Below are 14,515 nucleotides of genomic sequence, written 5' to 3' on the forward strand. Positions count from 1 at the left end.
GTTGATTTTGTCCAAATTTTAACGCACTTTGAATTTTTTTTTCAAAGTGCGTAATTTTTTCAAAGTGCGTTGCCACAGTGCTGGCATAAAAAATGCCATACAGTTCAAAGAGTTAAACTGCTAATAACAGATCTGAATTGGCAGTCCTCTACCAGCAAGTGAACATAGGTAATCAAAGATTACGAAGCTCACCTCGACGAATTTTATTAGTTGAAGTAATGCTAATCTCACATCATATTTTCTTAATATTAAGTATTTATCCCAACAACAATATTCTTGCAAGTTGTGTTTAACCCCTTACATGGCATATACACATTTCTATGCATGTAGCGTGAAAAACGTGTATCGTGTAAACAAATATTCATAACTAATAATACTGCAGATATCAAGGACTTCAAGTTCATTTGGACCTAAATTTCCCAAAACTTTAACGTAGTCTCTTGTATGGAATATATAGGTCAGATCCAGCATCGAAGCACCTCTGATAGTGTCCATCCTTAGATGCATCATCCATGCAAATTTGCTTTATCTAGGGCTTATAGTTACTTGGCAATGAAAATGTAAGTCAGATCCAGCATCCGGAGCAAGTCTGGTGGTGTCCATCCTTAGATGCATCATCCATGCAAGTTTGGTTTAGCTAGGGCTTATAGTTACCTGGCAATGAAAATGTAGGTCAGATCCAGCATCCGAAGCAAGTTTGGTAGTGTACATCCCTAGATACATCATCCATGCAAGTTTGGTTTAGCTAGGGCTTATAATTACTTAGGAATGAAAATGTAGGTCAGATCCAGCAGCCGAAGCAAGTTTTGTAGTGTCCTGTCCTAGATGCATCATCCATGCAAGATTGGTCCAGGTAGGGCTTATAGTTCCTTGGGAATAGACCTGCTCCAAAAACTTTAACCTGGTCACTCATCTGGAAAATGTAGGTCAGATCCAGCATCTGAAGCAAGTTTTGTAGTGTCCTTTCCTAGATGCATCATCCATGCAAGTTTATCCATGAAGGGCTTTTAGTTCCTTGGGAATAGACCTGTTCTAAAAACTTTAACCTGGTCACTCATCTGGAAAATGTAGGTCAGATCCAGCATCCGAAGCAAGTCTGGTAGTGTACATCCCTAGATGCATCATCCATGCAAGTTTGGTCCGGGTGGGGTTTATAGTTCCTAATGGGAATGGACCTGCTCCAAAAACTTTAACCTGGTCACTCATCTGGAAAATGTAGGTCAGATCCAGCATCCGAAGCAAGTCTTGTAGTGTACATCCCTAGATGCATCATCCATGCAAGTTTGGTCCGGGTGGGGTTTATAGTTCCTAATGGGAATGGACCTGCTCCAAAAACTTTAACCTACTCCAAAAACTTTAACCTGGTCACTCATCTAGAAATTGTAGGTCAGATCCAGCATTCGAAGCAAGTCTGGTAGTGTACATCCCTAGATGCATCATCCATGCAAGTTTAGTTCAGATAGGGCTAATAGTTACTTGGGAATGGACTTGCTCCTAAAACTTTAACCTGGGACGCCGACGCCAACGCCGGGGGTATAGCATAAGCTCATCTCGACTTCGTCGAGGTGAGCTAAAAATGTCTTATTATCAATAGAAAATTTTTCAGAGGGACTTTAAAACTAATCAAATGAAAATACCTATGTATAGCCTAGGTTTTAAAAAGTCGTATAGAAACTATAATAGTTTTACTACAATATTTTGGCACAAAATGCTTAGTTTGAAAAAATATGCAAGATATTCAATTACCTGTGATCGTTGCCAAAATGCCTTGCAGGAATTCATATTGGGCCGTTGATCTTAAGGTCACGAGAGTGTTTTTGAATGTTTGACAAAACACCTTAAAAAGAAATGTGATCGGTTTCATTATATTAAATATTAAACAATAGAATTATAAATTGCAACTAAGTTAGAGAAGGTAGTACACACAGTTACTGGATCCATTTTTCATTCCATTTTGACTATGATTTATAAGCACTTATAGGTTGCCTCTTATTTATGTGAGGGTCCTGCGAGAAGGTTTCAGTTCTTTCACCTTAAAAAGATAACAGTCACTAGAAGAGATCAAGACACAACTTCAACAAACCAGAGCCTCTGGCCAGGAGAATGCCTCGGAGTGAAAGCTGTAGCAGGATTCCTCGTATCTTACAAAGCCATTAGGGCACTTCACAGAGGTGTCTCCTTTGGTAGCCTTGACGTTTGGAGAAACCGTTACCGTTGCTGAAAAAAAGTAAGGTTTTATCATAGAGAGAAAGAGAGAGAGAGAGAGAGAGAGAGAGTTATTGTTTCCTTTCTCTTGGATTATTTCAGAAAAAAAGTCTTTTGACTGTCTAAAACCATTTATTATTATATATTCTAAAGGATTCTTACAGTGTACTAAGGAAACAAATGGAAACACTTGCGTTGAAGATATGTACAGTAATGACAACAGAGAAGAGGACGACATACACATATCTCATAAAATCTACATCAATACATATATCTCTGAACAGTACAAAACAAAACCCGACATATGGGACCAAGTGCATAGAGGAGGAAAGTATCACCCATCCACCGTTCACAAATGTATCAAAAAGACAGAATATTTCAAAGTCTCTTTTGAGGCATACATCAAATCAATGCAAATGAGATTACAGATTATACTTACAGGAAATATTGTTAATCAAGAAACAGTTACTCAAGAAACAAACAGAAAAATTCCAAAGTTAGGAAAATTAAATACATCGGTTATGATTTCATAGTCATACTGACGACCATGGATAGACCTGTATTAATTTTATTCAAAAAAGATCAAACCTGCATTTGCAGAAAATATTCCAAGACAAGTAAGCAAAACCATTATAACCAGTTCCCCATCCATTATAATCACAGTTTTTGCCTGCTGTATCTATCTGTTAGATGATTGCAGTTGAATGTGGCGTATTAATCATCCGCAGTGTGTATATGATGTATGATGTTATGCTGTTTTCTGAAAGTGCGTTTCACGCAAAGATTTCCAAGAAAATCTCTCAATTTCTGAAAACGAAGAAGTTAAAGCCCATTAATATTTTTTTTTTAGAATTTTGTTCTATCAATCAACATAAATGATTAAGCATTTCAAATTTGTGTGTAGATATATACATGTATATTTAAGGCATGTCGATGAGTTTTAGTGCCTCGGTTTCCTTAGTATTGTTTTATAAACAATCAAATTTAAAAACAAGCTCCGTATTTTGAATACAGATAGATGTAAACTTTTAAAAAAATTCTCTAAAAAATCTTGTTAGCTATTAAAAAAAACCCGGTACCATTCTGAAAATATGACTGGAGCGGTTGGAAATTATTCTATTTTAAATTATAACAAACAAAAGTTTTATTTTCACTCATTATGATATATTTATCAATTATTTTTTTTCGTTATTGTGACAATGTATTTGTTTTTCAACTTTCAAATAATTCATCGTGTTTTGTTACTCTGATTAGTGTGCTAAATATTGCTCATGTACCATTTACACTATGTACATGGTTTAGAGTGAATAAATTGAATTGAATTGCGTAGTGTAGAATTCTGAGTGGGGGGTTAGCAATCAGTTGTGGCTAGTATTATGTCTCAGCAGCAATCCCCATGTCTTCAAGTTACATGTATGTGTTTCTCAGTGTGATGAATGTATTTACACTTTTTTTGGATCATTGTGTACCATGTTTTTGATAATAACTGAAAAGATACAATGTAAGCATGCAAGTAAGTGCTCTAAAATCACCGAAAATTTGTGAAAAAAAGATAACAGAAGTATTGTTCTACGGAGAATGATAGAAGTCGCGTTGGGCAAGGAATTTCTTTTAAATGTATGTGTCAATACGAGATACAAATTGTGTTTAAGTCAAAAATTTAATGGTGATTAGTTGAGCCGATTGTTCAAATGCCTACAATGTACGTTCCATTCGATATTTTACACTCATAAAAAGACGTACGTCACCACCTATCGGTGAAGGGGTTCAAATTTAGACCACATATACTTGGCACTTAAAGTCTTAGAGATACATATACGAATCTTCATCCTGTCAACGCCTACCGTGACACCGGTCTTTTAGGTATGACATCCGAACGACCCGCTACAATCACTTTAAGGTATTCACCCAGCGCTTGCCGAAGAAACAGCTGCTACAATTCTTTTATTGACATATGTCAGTCGTGGCAGAGGTTTGAACCAACGTCTCTACCGATTAGTGTACCATGAAAGTCGAATATAGAATGTTATACATATGTAATCAAATGAAGTATTATCCCTCAAATCACAAGGATAAAATGAATCATGAATTTAACATCATTAGAAATACTTCTAAAACATTGTATTTATTATTTAATAAAAGTCTTCATAAAGATTTCAAACCATTTTTACGGAGATTCTCGGTCTATAACTTTGTTTAATTAAGCATGCAATGAATCATTATTTTTTGAATGATATTTGGTCTTATAACTGCAATGGTGTGAGCAAAGAAATTATATAAAGAGATTTTATTAGAAATATTTCCAATTAGGGATGTCAAAATTGTCAATAATTGATATTCGAATATTCGATAGGAGTATTCGAATATATTCGAATATATTCGAATATTCGATAAAATAAATACATCTTGCATTATTAAATATATATCTTCACTCTCCTGTCAAACAGTATAGGTTTTTGCCATTATTTTGGAATAAAAACTCATGTAGAGTTCAAAAAATGCACTACAATTATGTATTTTTTTGCATTATTGAATAGTATACATTCAAAATGTAATGATCGTTCTTTTTTTTTTTGAAAATTCAAAAGTGTCTTTAATATGTTCCAGATTAATTGATCGTCTTACCAAAGTCTGCACTGATAACTCCTACAAATTTTTACCAAGCAGAACAATTATCTAACGGTGAAATATTAAAAGCAATTACTTTTTGCAAATTATAATTTCCTGATAATGATTTTTAATGATATTAAATTAGATAAATAAGAAGTCTGTGTGTTCACTGTAAAACTGGGTCCTTACAACAATAAAAGCTGATTGTTAGTACTGGACACTATTATACCACTAATTAAGTGAACAAATAAATAAACTACTCTTAGATACACACTTCACACCTTTAAGGTAATCCAAGAGGAGTGTTTTTTTTTATTTTGTACAAACTTGATTCAATTTCTAATAAAACTTTCCAGGTTTTTCTCTCTTTTTAATGCTTGTATACTTAAAAACGAATATTCGAATCATAAATTTATATTCGAATATCAACTCATCGAATGAATATTCGAATATTCGAATATTCGTTGACATCCCTATTTCCAATACTAGTATACTTTTCACATTTATATGCACTCCCTGGCTGTAAATGACATGGGGAATAATGCTATGTTTGCTATATCTAACCAAAAAAGCCAACACTGTGCTTTTTTCTTGATGTTTTTTCTTATGGGAAACATAGAGCGCAGTGTAGAACATACATAATTTTTCTGTCACTAATTTAATAGTATTGAATAGATACATCTTTGGTAAAAAATATTAAGTTTGTTCTAGTCTGCACTCAATATTTTCTGGAAGAAAACTGCTTGAAACTAAGTATAGTTTTATACAAAGTATGCTAAATTTGCGGGAAAACGTGAGGTTTATTGTGTCATATTTCTAAATCAACGGCATTTCCATCGAATTGAAAATACCAAATAAAGGTTGCATGTATAGCTGTACAGATTAAAGCTATATAGAAAAATTAAGATATTCATTTTAAGGGGCCATTTGGGACACTTATCATACATTGCTCTTTCATGCAGGTATGTAGGAGGAGTTGCAAATAAAAGATGGATACCCCAAAGCGTAAAAGAAGACAGGACAGACATCTTGATCATTGTATACGCTCCCACTTCTCAAGCGGAGTTAGATAAATGCATTATGGTGAATTCCGCTCAGATGTCCTCCTGCGCTTATAGTGAAATGTGAAGTTTTACAATTTGATCATGCGCAGACATCCCATTTAATGTACTCCCTGTAGATATTTCCAACAGGGACCTCTTAAAACAGAAGTGACATCAAATTCCGTGGAGGAGTAAACCTCTTGTCATGATCGAATAAATGGGAAATTATGTAGCAAAATCTATATGAAAATAATGGCATATAACTAACAATTTGTAAAATTATATCAATGATCATTATTGATTTGGCGACAGATTGCATTTGCATCTTAGATCTTTTATAACAATGTATAGAATAAGCCATAATGCTGACATTAAAATATTGTTGGTATCCTTGTATCATCACCTTATTTGTCTAAAGCCTGTCTCATTTGAGAACGTACTATAATAGGTCAAATATGTTTTGCTCACCTTATGGAAGACGTAAACTTAATATTTGGGTAATTTTTTTCCTCTATTGCAACATTACCATCAAGGAAAGTTGACAAAGACAAGATAAAGTCATCATGTTTACAGTAAAGGTAAGGTTTTTGAGTTTGCCATAAGTATATCTATTTTATTCTGCAGATATGTAGCAAGTGCGTCAAACTCTGTTTTTTCCTACAGCTTCTATTCAGGTACAAGTTTATGAATAATTTTTTTCCCTATACAAATACTAAGAACTGCATGGTGAAATCTGATCTAAAGGGTTCGCATCATTATAGGGCCCAACTCTTTTCGAAAGGTTGTGTGCATAGCAATAAACACCAGTGTTACACTATTTGAAACTGATATTATCAAAGTAACTATGCGTTATAATGTTATCATCCTAGACAAGGATGTTGATAAAAAAGATAATACAATATATATAAAATGAGCTTTTTTAATGTTATTCAACAAGCTGTGCATTCCAGGACGATAGCTCTCCATTTAAACTTTTTTATTTTGTTTAGATTTTGAAAGAAGTAACACATGCTTTAAAATCCATTGTCCATATTCAGTATTTCTATGCAAATAACTCTGTATAGGGTTGATTCATAGAGAATATTGATAAAAACATGATTCTCTAGAATTTTTATCATATTGTGAAAATCTGTATACTGTATTTTATTAAAATCATGCTCGGCTGTAAATAAGTACGAGTATTTTTTTCAAAATGAAATTCATGCTTCGTTGGGACTGCTGTTAAATGGACTATATAATAGGTAAACTCAGTCGTGATCTACCACGAATGAAAACAGAAAATTGTGCAAGATGACGTCCTTAAAGCTGAAATTCTATATGTAAAATAATAATGTAAAGAGAGTAAATGAACAAGAGGTTTATCTTTTTCCTGGAGTAAGGTAAGAAAATTGTAATATTTAAATTAAAAGGACATAATTATATACACTTAAAGCAACAAAAAAAATTATGTACCCCTTCCCTAAATAATATAGAAGATTTATATATATTATATCGTCCCAGATTTCTCTAGATACATTGTATAAGGATGGATATTTGTTTTCCAATGACAGGCGTCTTAAATGAGAGTGCTTACTGGAAGATTTTATTGCAAGTAAATGCCTTGTTAGACTTTAAGGACCCTCTCTACACCAGTGCAAAATATTTTTTGGACATTGAGAAAAAATTATTGCAAAAAGGAGCTTATATTGTGCGTATCTATCTAATTTTCAATGTATGGAGCGTGGCATTTACCCCCGAGAAAAATGTTTAGAGACAACACAGTATCTGTGAATAGATATCGCTGTTAATTACTCAGTAGAGAAAATACATGTAAATAATATGTTCAGTTAATTTATCCTGGCCTTTTAAAATTTTGAGAATACTTGAATTGATTACATATTGAGTAATATTGTGTAAATTTATATTTTTTAGAATTAACTTTAATGGGCAGATCACTCTAACTGCAGAAAAATACCTTAGAATCAGAAGTCTTTAGTGTGCAGTGTAGAGAGGTTTCTTAAAAAAAACTTTGTTTTTTCCGGCGGGAGATGCATGTAGTATCTTACATCTTTTTATCACATCTCCCACAGCTTACATATGTAGATAAATTCTATCCATGTTTTTAGGGAACTAGCATACCATGTACATGTACACTTTGCCTATTCAACTCCTTTGTAACACTACCCAAGACCTTTATCCCATCACTATAAAACGACAAGATTTGTTTACTGCATTTGAAACTTAAAAAAGAGGCCCATGGGCCACATCGCTCAACTGAGCACTAAGGGTAGGAAAAAGTAGAAAATGGCTTTTTATTGTAAAGTTTAAATCCAAAAGTAGTCCCATGACCAATCATGGATTTGCTATTTTTTAGAAAGTGATTTTTAAAGAATTTTCCTATATATATCTTTAAAAACTTTGGTCGGCCATTTTGGCCCCGCCCTACCCCTGGGGGTCATGATTTGAACAAATTTGAATCTACACTACTTGAGCATGCTTCCATATAAATATGATGAATTATGGCTTTGTCATTCTTGAGAAGAAGATTTTTGAAGAATTTTCCTATATATTTCTATGTAAAACTTAGGTCGGCCATTTTGGCCCCGCCCTACCCCTGGGGGTCATGATTTGAACAAACTTGAAACTACACTACCTGAGCATGCTTCCATATATATATGATGAATTATGGCTTTGTTATTTTTGAGAAGAAGATTTTTAAAGAATTTTCGTATATATTTCTATGTAAAACTTTGGTCGGCCATTTTGGCCCCGCCCTACCCCCGGGGGTCATGATTTGAACAAACTTGAATTGCACAACCTGAGCATGCTTCCATATAAATATGATGAATTATGGCTTAGTCATTCTTGAGAAGAAGATTTTTCAAGAATTTTCCTAATATATTTCTATGTTAAAATTTGGTCGGCCATTTTGGCCCCGCCCTTCCCCCGGGGATCATGATTTGAACAAACTTGAAACTACACTACCTGAACATGCTTCCATATAAATATGATCAATTATGGCTTTGTCATTCTTGAGAAGAAGATTTTTAAAGAATTTTCCTTTATATTTCTATGTAAAAATTTGGTCGGCCATTTTGGCCCCGCCCTACCCCCGGGAGTCATGATTTGAACAAACTTAAATCTACACTACCTGAATATGTTTCCCCATAAGTTTCATCTTTCCTGGCACAGTGGTTCTTGAGAAGAAGATTTTTAAAACATGCCACCAAATTTTCATTAATTCCCAATTATCTCCCCTTGGATGAGGGCGTGGCCCTTCATTTGAACAAACTTGAATCCCCTGTACCCAAGGATACTTTGTTGCAAGTTTGGTTGAAATTGGCCCAGCGGTTCTTGAGAAGAAGTCGAAAATGTGAAAAGTTTACAGACAGACGGACAGACAGACGGACGGACAGACAGACGGACGCCGGACAAAATGTGATCAGAAAAGCTCACTTGAGCCTTCGGCTCAGGTGAGCTAAAAAGCTCAGGTGAGCTAATAAAAAGCATATGTACTTGAAATCTTTAATGTGCCCCCATTTGTATAGCTTCTCAACGTTATGGGTGAACATGAAACGTTCCCTGGCAGTTAAAAGTCTATCATATATTACATGATTTTCTTTTATAAGAATTCCAAAGTGTCGATTAATAAACATGTGTATAGGGTTTCAGGGTTTTTTTTCAATCAATATATCTTAAATCACATGTCCCTTGCTGAAGTATGCAATGCAAAGAAACGTTCCATTCAAAATTTTTAAAAGTGTACTTGAGTTTCTTCTTGCAGTCACGTAAAAGAAATGCTTCGCGGATTATAAAGCGTAAACTGACCCAAACCAGGTTCTACTCGAATATTTTGGCCAAGAATAAAAAAAATATAAGGATTGTTTTGTTGTGGGCAGTTGACATCTACACAAAACGGGTTCGACCGAATTATCTTGCAAACCAAAATGGCAGTATAAATAAGCGAAATGTTCGACGGTCTCCATTTAAGGTCAGGAAGAGCTTTTAACAAGTTATAAGGAGGAATGTTTTGTTGTGGTTTGTTTGGAAACCTTGAAAAATACGTTAAAAACACACGTTTACTAATATTTTGAGATTGCACTTTTAAAAACATGGAGAAATAAATCGAAAAAAGCACATATTTTTGGGCGCAATATGTATAGTTTTTCAATGGGTGGCACTGTAGCTCTACGGACTGTCAATATTTTTTTTCAGAGAGCTTTAATTTTGAAGCTTTAAAAATGTTAGCATGTTTGAATTTTCGTTTTCGGTGATCTTAAACATGCATTGCAGCAATTTAAATCGGTAGAGCAATAAAATCACTAGTTTTATTCCTTATTTCCATCTGCGTACATTTCTTATGTTTAAAAGTTGTACATACAAGTTCTTGTAATATTTCTACTAAGATGTAATTTTCAAGAATTTTCTATTACAACAAGGGAAGAACAACACGGAAGGGGTCGGGGTGGCGACTAACGACAGATCGAGAGACAGGAGTTGGGGTAGGGTGTTGTAAATGAGTAAGCGAATATAAATAAACACTATCAAATATTAAGAATCGAATAAATTGTATGACACATTAACATGATTAACACAATAAAAATTCCATGTTTGACTTCAATTTTGTGTTTCTGAAAAAAGGCATATAAAAGTCAATATTGTCTAGGAAAATTGAATCATTGACCACGTTGGACTCCTTTTAATAAAACTATGTTGAAATTAAATGCCCTGCAAATGAAAAAATGAATCCATGACCACTCTCCCATCTTTCTCTCTTTTCATCGCGTTTACTCTTTCTCTCAATTGCGATTCCCCTTAATCGAAGAATCTGAGGTACTGTGTACAATTTTGCTCCGCTTGCCCGACTTTCTTCCTATCTACAGTTCTATTTGACAGTAAAAGCTTCAACTTAGCCCATAACTTTTGATATAACTAGGTATTTCGTATTTACACAAGTATTTATTATTATTGTGAGAAGACCTTTAAGATGCAACATTTTGAGCCTTTGACTTTGGAGTTCGGTCAAATTTTTGAACATTTGGTGCTAAAGCCGTGATGTTATATGTGTACTTAATCACTGAATTTTTCCATGAGTATAAATGTTTTTGACCAAATGACCTTGATTTAGTGTTTCCAACATTCATTTGATCATTACTTCCGTGCGGTAGTTTTTCATTCATGAATTCATCATTTAGGTTACCACGATCTTCAAGAAAGTACATTGTAGAGGAACCATGAGAAGCCTAATATCTCTCGTTGCTCTGATAATGTACTGGTACCAACCTGTCCAATGTCAACAACGTACTGGATGTGCGGGGTGCAGGTCCTCTACGATGGATATTTCTACACATACTCCTATAGAGGATGTTACATCTACCTTAACAGAAAAAACACAATGTAGGTTCATTATCATCCAATGACGTGTTATATATAAATATATATATATATATTTATATGTATATTGATTTTATATTTTATTGATAACATAAAAAAAATACAAAATGTTTGTGGTATATTTGAATAGAAAGACATGGAAACTTAAACGAGAAGGAAGATACGATGTAACGATTGATTGATTGTATATTGATTAACGTCCCTCTCGAGAATTTTTCACTCATATTGAGACGCCACCACTTGCCCGTGTAAATTTTGTCCTACACTCGGCACTCAGGGCCATTGAGCAGGGAGGGATCTTTTTCGTGCCAACACGTACTGCGACACGTGACCTCGGTTTATACGGTCTCATCCGAAGGACCGGTCTCCACGTGCCACAGTGGGATTCGAATCTGCGACGTAAGGATCAACTCCTTACTTCGTCACTCTAGGGCAGACGCTCTATCCACTGCGCCACGCACGATGTAACGAACAAACATGATTAATCGTACACATAAATTATGACATATACATTATCCTCATTTATATATTTGTTTACTACTCCAGAACTTAATTGTATATAATTAAATTAGGTTGATGTGGTATTACATCAAGATTTAAAAAAAAATTCATTCAGTCATCGGATTAACAAAAGGAGTTTTTAAAATTTTCAGCAAGTTCGGAGTACGGAACAGTTACTAGCTTGGATTGTGCCGAAGATAATCCTAACAGAGACTCAAAGTGCACAACAACTACTCCAGCTCCAATATCCACCAGCAGAACCACAACTCCCCAAACAGTTACTAGCTCGGATTGTGCCGAAGATAATCCTAACAGAGACTCAAAGTGCACAACAACTACTCCAGCTCCAATATCCACCAGCAGAACCACAACTCCCCAAACAGTTACTAGCTCGGATTGTGCCGAAGATAATCCTAACAGAGACTCAAAGTGCACAACAACTACTCCAGCTCCAATATCCACCAGCAGAACCACAACTCCCCAAACAGTTACTAGCTTGGATTGTGCCGAAGATAATCCTAACAGAGACTCAAAGTGCACAATAACTACTTCAGCTCCAATATCCACCAGCAGAACCACAACTCCCCAAACAACTACTCCAGCTCCTATGCCCACCACAAACAGCGTAGGCCGTCCGGGCAATATTGTTGATGGACGCAGTGCAGGTGCGCGAACAATGGCCGAAATTTTCCCCCTAATATCCCTGTTTTCTATACTTTTAATTCTTTAATTATATTTCTGATGTGCAAGAGCAGATATTTTATAGACGTATTTATATTCGTTGTTATTGTGTGTACATAGACTCTTCTATGGTATCATTTTAATCTTTAAGAACATTGTACATAGCTCATTTTATCATTATCATTTTTAGTCGTTTGACAATGTATATAATAAACTTTAAGTCAGTCACTTTTATTCCAATAGAATGTTCAATTTTGAAAACTACCGGGAAAGTTTTGGTATTGACTTAAATCAGGCGTCCGCTAAAATGCATTCGATGGCCATCTTAATCGGACCAATGCTAGTTGAACTACGGGATCTAGAGCTCGACGCCATACTTAAACATTTTTGTTTAAAACTGAACACGACTCGTAAAAGGAATCTGTCCGCCATTTTTGTTCTCGAGTCTCGCTCCTCTGCAGAACCCTATAAATAGAGCAGAACTTAGTCACTGTTCAGTGTAATCAGTCGACACCGGCGAAGACGGACGTATGCTATACAGAACTCGACGGTAGCGAGAATAATAGCGTAATACTTCGTCTAATGCAGGAAAATAAGGTACCAAATCAATTTACAATTATAGTTGTACAGGTCAGTGCAGTATACAAACAACACAGATAAACGTAACTGCAAATAAAATATAAACAAGGGTAATGCAAGATAACCAGCACGAACACGGGTCGCCATTCCACGCCGATACCCGTGACAATAAAAGCAGTCAGGTGTAACGAATGCGACGAGTATACCCTAGTATTGATGTATCGTAGATAATGCTATTGAAAATGGCGTATGCCTATTTACGAGTCGTGTTCAGCTTTAAGCTTTACTTCTCCTATCACCTTCTCAAAAAAATCATGTGGATTTTGAAAATGAAATAGAATGTCAAATTTCTAGGCTCTAAAAACACCAACGCCAATGGGCCACATCGCTCACCTGAGTAACTTTAGCCAGGCTGTTCTTAACTAAACCCAACCTTGAATTACCTACATGTATTTTGAACCCGTCCTTCACTCATGGGTCATGGTTTGGACAATTTAGAATCTTCACTACCCCAGGATGATTCAACATAAGCATCAGCTTTTCAGGCCCAGTGGTCGTCGATAAAAAGATATTTGAAGGTTTTTCCTATATATTTCATTGCAAAAGTTTGGTTCCCCATTCTGACAACGCCCTATTCCAAAGGATCATGATTTAAACAATTTAGAATTATACTATCACAGGATGCTTCCACATAAGTTTTACATTTTCTGGCCCAGTGGTTCTTGAGAAGAAGTTTTTCCTCTAAATTTCAATGTAAAACTCTGATTCCCTATTGCAGCCTCGCCCTACCCCCGGGGTCATGATTTAATCAATTTAGAATCTACACTATCCCAGGATGATTCCACATTTGTTTAAGCTTTTCAAGCCCATTGGTTCAGTCTTGAGAAGAAGATTTTTAAAGATTTTTCTAAAACATGTCAATGTAAAAGTTTGGTTCTCTAGTGTGGTCCCGCAGTACGCCCCGGGGATCATGATTTGAACAATTTAAAATCTACACTACCACAACTAAGTTTCAGCTTTTCTGGCCCAGTGGTCCTTAAGAGGAAGATTTTTAATGACCCCACTCTATTTTTGCCCTTCATTTTCACAATTTAAACTCCACTTTACCCAAGGATGCTTTTTATCAAGTTTGGTTAAAATTTGCCCAGTGGTTCTTGAGAAGAAGTTGGAAATGTGAGAAGTTTACAGACGGACGGACAAACAGCAAGATGGACGACGGACAACGGGTGATCAGAAAAGCTACCTTGAGCTTTCATCTCAGGTGGGCTTAAATCAGTTAAATTAATTAGTTTTTACCAGTTCTTAAAAATCTGAACTTCATATCTTAAGTAAAAGAGGCAGTGTTTATAATTCAACACTTCATTTACAAAACAAGAGGACCAGGGGCCATATCGCTCACCTGAGCATATGGCTAGGAAAAAGCACAAATCAGATCAGAACTAAAAAGTTTACTGAAGGAAGGGGGAGGGGGCTTGCATTTAATACTACTTGAGAATGCTTTCATATTTATACAGCATATTACT

General features: G+C 35.2%; 2 protein-coding genes across 3 annotated transcripts; one reads left to right on the forward strand and one right to left on the reverse strand.

Moving 5' to 3' along the window:
• Nucleotides 1-1,701: 1,701 nt before the first annotated feature.
• Nucleotides 1,702-2,957, reverse strand: LOC134245790 (ladderlectin-like). Its single transcript, XM_062728043.1, has 3 exons — nucleotides 2,794-2,957; nucleotides 2,084-2,217; nucleotides 1,702-1,837 (listed from the first exon to the last, which is right to left on the reverse strand). Exons 1-3 carry the CDS (start codon nucleotides 2,855-2,857, stop codon nucleotides 1,739-1,741), a joined length of 297 nt encoding a protein of 98 aa, XP_062584027.1. The 5' UTR covers nucleotides 2,858-2,957; the 3' UTR covers nucleotides 1,702-1,738.
• A 4,016-nt stretch (nucleotides 2,958-6,973) lies between these two features.
• LOC134245789 (integumentary mucin C.1-like) lies at nucleotides 6,974-12,537 on the forward strand. 2 transcript variants are annotated; one of them, XM_062728040.1, is made up of 4 exons: nucleotides 6,974-7,030; nucleotides 7,100-7,237; nucleotides 11,033-11,234; nucleotides 11,885-12,537. In XM_062728040.1, exons 3-4 carry the CDS (start codon nucleotides 11,072-11,074, stop codon nucleotides 12,460-12,462), a joined length of 741 nt encoding a protein of 246 aa, XP_062584024.1. In that variant the 5' UTR covers nucleotides 6,974-7,030; nucleotides 7,100-7,237; nucleotides 11,033-11,071; the 3' UTR covers nucleotides 12,463-12,537. The 2 variants fall into 2 exon arrangements, with proteins under 2 accessions (XP_062584024.1, XP_062584026.1); XM_062728042.1 differs by lacking the exons at nucleotides 6,974-7,030; nucleotides 7,100-7,237 and having other exon boundaries at nucleotides 10,875-11,234.
• Nucleotides 12,538-14,515: the final 1,978 nt, after the last annotated feature.

Source organism: Saccostrea cucullata, unplaced genomic scaffold, assembly GCF_032062105.1.
Source record: "Saccostrea cucullata isolate Sc308-1 unplaced genomic scaffold, CSIRO_AGI_Scuc_v1 ctg2129, whole genome shotgun sequence".
NCBI classification, from domain to species: Eukaryota; Metazoa; Mollusca; class Bivalvia; order Ostreida; family Ostreidae; genus Saccostrea; species Saccostrea cuccullata.